Genomic DNA, 5,733 nt, shown 5'->3' with positions numbered 1-5,733 from the left:
CTGAACTTAGTCACGATAAGTCGAGTGTCGAGCACCAAGGAATTTATCAGGTTATCAACGTATCAGGTTGTAGTTTCCTTCGTGCTCGACACTCGACTTATCGTGACTACATTTAAGATGGCGGTGACCGGTCTGTTCCTGGTGGAACATGTCTGTATAAATCTACTTGTAAATAAACTACCGGTGCTTTTTCTGAGTTCTCAATGTCTCGTTTTAAATGTCAGAGCCCTTGGAAGTCTACCAATGAAGTGTGGAGCTACTTTGTGCCTCGTAAATGGCGTAAAACAGTGATTTATTTACATGGCTATTCCGATGCCCTGTTGACTTTCATTGACAGCCTGTTGTGAGCATCGGCTAACTGACCCCAGATTTCGGACAGCTGGACACAAACCGAGATGAGATATGCAAGGTACGTTCACACTCGGTATCATGATTCAATACACTTTAGGTCAATATCACACCGGAGTTCTCCTTTAATATTGTATAGTATTTAATATTGTAATATTGAAAATGTCTTCACAGTTTAATTATTTATATGTAAGGTAATATATGGGCCATTTTACAGAATAGGTGCAAAGTCACCTTGTCTATTAAAACACTGAACAAAAAATTCTTTTTTTCACAAATTTATGTATGCAAACTGTATAATATCCGAGGTACAGTGCAGTTAATTCTGTTATATTTTCAGAAAGTTTTGATATATTTGTTCTCTCCGCAAATTTGTCACTAGCGAAATAATATAATATATAATTTAATATGAAGGGTTATATTGATTTATAAGGTTATAAGATTTTGCTTACATATCTTCCTTGTAAATATACATTTTTTTATTAAAAGTTTCCAGAGGTAAATCAATAACAATCACAATTTTAACAATATTTTAAGTCTAATTTGTGAGTTTTGTTGTATTTTGAATCAAATTTTCCTTTTTAAAAAGCAAAAAGTTGATCATACTGATTTCAAAGTTAAGAATTCATTAGTTTGAATGTACACTCAACCAAACACTATCAAAACATCTTAGTTGATAATTCAGTAAGCTTTATTTTTGACAAAACATCCCATGTTTCGCTAGTGACAGCACATTTTTGGTAGTGACTGTAATGTTTTTGTAGCGACCACATCACATTACAGAATTAACAGTACTAAAACATACTAAAAATATGCATAACTGTACTCAAATTTTGTTTATTTCCTTCATATAAAGAATTATGCGTTCCCTTTTGTCGTGACTGTTACGGTAGTGACAATTTTATGGGATAACATAACACCCAAAAAACAATGATGTTACCCAAACTTTACCAAATGTTTTGGTCGTGACTTTTTCGGTAGTGAACATTTTAGATATTTTTAAACCTAGCTCAAAGATGCTAACCAGCACATGGTTAGCTAGCACAGTTCTGAACAGTTGTACACATGTAAAAACGTGTTTAATTATAGAACAATTGTGTTTGGTGTTTGGTTTGACATTCTTTAAAGTAGCACACAGATTTTCATACTTTTGCACACATTTAAAAAATGATGAGGCCTATCTATTCACCATGTACAGTGCCTTCCAAAAGTATTCATACACCTTCATTTTTTTCACGTTTTGATGCAGCATTATGTTGAACTGCTTTAAATTACTTTTTTTTCCCCCACATCAATCTACATCTCATACACCATAATGACAAAGCACAAAACAGGTTTGTAACAACTTTGAAAATTTATTAGAAATAAAAAAACTAAAAGAAAAAAGTGCCATTGCATAAGTATTCATTTCTGGGACACTCGAAATTTAGCTCAGGAGCATTCATATTGCTTCTAGATGTTACTACACTTCGAGTGGACTTAAACTGTGGCAAATTCATTTGAATGAGTATGATTTAGAAAGGCACACACCTCTCAGAAAAGGTCTAACAGCTGAAAATGCATATCAGAGCAAAAACCAAGTCCTGAGGTCAAGATAACTGCCTGTAGAACTCAGAGACAGACTTGAGTTAAGGCAATGATCTAGGGAAGAGTTCAGAAAAAAATCTGCTGCACTGAAGGTTCACAGAAGCATTATCCATAATGGAAGATGATTGGAACAACTAGGACTCTAGAAAATGTCTGCCAGCCCCCATCCAAGCTGACAGAGCTTGAGAGGTGAAAAGGTGAGGCAAAGAATGGCAGATAATTGCCAAATGCAGATGTGCAAAGCTTGTCACATTATACCCAAAAAGACTTGAGGCTGTAAAGGTGCTTCAACTATGTACTGAGTTAAGGGTATGGATACTTATGCAATGTACTTATTTCAGTGTTTTATTTTTAATAAATTTGTCAAATTTGCAAATCTGGTTTTTGCTTTGTCATTATTATGGTGTATGGAGTGTAAATTGATGTGGGGAAAAACTAATTTAAAGCAGTTTAACATAATGCTGCAACAAAACACAATGTGAAAAAAAATGAAGGGGTATGAATACTTTTGCAAGGCACTGTAGCTATGAGAGAGAGTGACACAAATATTTCCTGATCATAAATGTAGGGGTGTAGTCTCGGCCAATGAACTAAAACATATACTGTTTGTATTGGTAGTGACATGACGTTAAACTTTTGAACAGTTGAGTGAAAAGAAGAATGAAATAAAATAGTGAAAGTATCTTCTAAAAGAATGCTGCCTCTCATCATATATGTGTATGTGTTTTTCAGGAACCTGTAAAACCAGAGGAGGGCCGTGACATGGCTAACAGAATCAGTGCGTTTGGATATTTAGAGTGTTCGGCTAAAACTAAAGACGGAGTGCGGGAGGTGTTTGAGATGGCCACCAGGGCGGCGCTGCAGGTCCGCAAGCGCAAGAAGAGAAGCGGCTGCCTTCTGTTATGAGCTACACTGCAACATACTTACACAACACACGCACACCTCCATGTACCTTTCAGCAACTGACCCCAGGATAAGCCTGCAGTACCCACCACGTGCCACATTTCTAACAATCCAGGTGTGGATGACAGAAAAATATTTATAAGGGAACCAAAGTGTGTGTCGATACCCAATACCTCTCCATCCTGCCATCTTTCTTTTTTCTTTTCCTTTCACCAGCATACCTTTCTTCCTTCTCTGGGAGAAAGACTGACTGATTAATTTTGTATTTGTACATAAATCTTCTGTCTTTTTCGGTTCTGGTTTACAGTTATTCTATGCCTCTGTATATGATGCTCAGTGATCTAAGTTGGAAAAAATGAAAATAAAAAAAGCAAAAATACATTTATCATTCATTTAAACTGCCAGCCTGTACTCTGTGTTTTTTTTGTTTTTGTTTGTTTGTTTTTTTACTTTAAAATTGTTCGATTGGATTGACCCTAGTCAGGATAATGGCCATGTTTATTTCACATAAATGAACATGAGTCTGAGGAATAGAAGTACAGTCTGATTATTATGGTTGACTGTCATAAACATTCATGTTAACTATAGCAAAGGCTTTCTGAATTCAGTGTGACGTCATTATCATGTCAAGTATAATTGTTTGTCAAGATTTAATGGTTTAACAGGCTCAGACTGAATTCGCATTAAGCGCTAACTGAATTGGCTCACTCAGGCTATCAGTCCTGGTCTGTTTGACACAATGTTTGTGTGAGAAAGAAAGGGAAAGATGAATCTTTCTGTGCTTCACCTGTGGTACAGTGTGTTACAATATCAGAAGTGTCATAAACTCACCAACTCCAGATGACACCTGCTAAGAAGAAGCATTACAGTAAGTATCTATCCTTCCATTTTTCTGTGAGTTCAAGCGGGTCTCTGGATCCTCCTCACTTGACAATTAAAAAAAAAGTTGAATTTTCTCAGAAAGTTAGTAGATTTGACTGTCTAGAATAAAAGTGTCACTAATGAAGGTTTTTCATTGGTAAAATCCACTCATTTCACTAGAAATTAGCATCTGGAGTTTGGCTTGAGGGCGGAAAGATTTCCTCAGATTTTGCAATAGTTCCAGGTTCACTGTGCAGATTCAAACACAAATAGACAGCTGCTTGGTATGAAAGTAACTTTTGTGTGAGCTGTGATTCATACATTGCTACACTATTGATAACAGACAATGGACTTTTTGCCCATGATTTTTCACTATAATGTTGCAGCACCTTTAAGACGAAAGCGTTAACTTTTGGAAGCAGAGTAAAACACTGGCCTGGGAACACAAAATGTTAATTACAGGTAGAGGTAACTGAGAGATATTTTTGTGTCCTTGGAAAAAAAAAAAAAAAAGGTCTGTTCTTATAATTGGTGTCCAGAAGGATTGAGAGGTCAAGAGTAGAAGGTCCTAACTGGTTTAAAGCATTTATATGTACTACCAGTCAAAAGTTTGGACGCACTTCCACATTCTCCTTGATGGGGAAGTGTGTCCAAACTTTTGACTGGTGTTTTTTTTTTTTTTTTTTTATGCACTTGACTGGGACTAACAGTAAACTCTGTTGTGAAACAGGCGCAGTACACCTAATAGCCACAAGAGAGAGACATACACTTTAAAACCACACTACAAAAGGTTAGTTCACCCAAAAAATGAAAATTAGCCCATGATTTACTCATCCATTTCTGTCAGTCAAATCCAATCATATCATATAGATTTAAATTAACAATTGTCCTGGCCCTTCAAAGCTTATTAATGGCAGTGGGTGGGTGTTTCTGTTAAAAATAAAGTGCATCTATCCATAATAAAAAGTGCTCCACATGGCTCCGGCAGATGAATAAAGGCCTCCTCTAGAAAATCGATGTGTTCTTGTAAGAAAAATATCCATATTTAAAACATAATATTCACTTTTCTCTAGCTTGCGCTAACTGTCGCATGTGTAAGCCGTTCTGGGCGGATGGCATGCACCGCTGATCTTGTGAAAACCAACGTTTGTAGGAAGCAAAGTTTCTATACTTTATCAAAGGAAAACAAGTCCCCTTTTGGCTTTTACTAAAATACTCCGGCATTTTTCTTTACAAATCCTACTTTTGTACTTTTAATTTGTGACCGGTGTTTTGTTTTGCTCTTTCCTCTTCGCTTCTACATTCATTACTTCACAACGGTGCTTGCAAAGTATACGTCCTACTTCATCCACTCGGAACGGCTTCCGTGTGTGATAGTTAGCGCAAGCTAGAGAAAAGTGATTATTACGTTTTAGATATGGATATTTTTCTTACAAGAACACGTCGATTTGCTACAGAAGACAGATTCACCCCCTGGAGCTGTGTGGAGCACTTTTTATTATGGATGGATGCACTATATTAGACTTCGTATTCTACGCCAGAACGCGTGCTCATGTGACGTGACTGATGCCAAACTCGTGCACATGACAGATGGACGTGGCTGTGTATCAAAGGTAAAAAATGATATAAATACTGTTCAGTTTCTCACAAAAATCGATCGTTTCGTGTCTTAAGACATCAATGTATCATCACGAGCCGCAGGGTGTAATTTGGATTTGTCTGTGCATGTTTTTGTTTACTTTTAAAGGTTTGGTGCCCATCCACGTCCATGATAAGGATGGCAGACTGCACCGGTTTTCGTTAAAAATCTTTGTTTGTGTTTTTCTGAGGAAACAAAGTAACCTACATCTTGGATGCATTGGGGGTAAGCAGATAAACATCAAATTTTCATTTTTGGGTGAACTATCCCTTTAAGGGTGAGTAAAACATGGGCTAATTTTCATTTTTGGGTGGGTCATCTAAAAACATATTAAAGTGTCTGTGTGTCTGTAGATTAATCATCTAAGCACAACTGGCATCCAAAGGACTCAAAGC

At 36.6% G+C, this 5,733-nt stretch overlaps 1 protein-coding gene across 1 annotated transcript in view; it reads left to right on the top strand.

Annotated features, from left to right (window-relative positions):
- rhocb (ras homolog family member Cb) overlaps nt 1-3,215 on the top strand; it is a 29,779-nt gene extending 26,564 nt beyond the window's left edge. Inside the window, exon 5 of the mRNA XM_073818626.1 lies at nt 2,668-3,215. Coding sequence (XP_073674727.1) covers nt 2,668-2,841 — 174 coding nt within the window. The 3' untranslated portion in view covers nt 2,842-3,215. The remainder of the gene's footprint in view (nt 1-2,667) is intronic.
- Nucleotides 3,216-5,733: the final 2,518 nt, after the last annotated feature.

The sequence above is a fragment of the Garra rufa genome, chromosome 15 (assembly GCF_049309525.1).
Source record: "Garra rufa chromosome 15, GarRuf1.0, whole genome shotgun sequence".
Classification (NCBI taxonomy): Eukaryota; Metazoa; Chordata; class Actinopteri; order Cypriniformes; family Cyprinidae; genus Garra; species Garra rufa.
The sequence above is the reverse complement of the archived record's forward strand: the minus strand, read 5'-3'. Positions and strand labels throughout refer to the sequence as shown.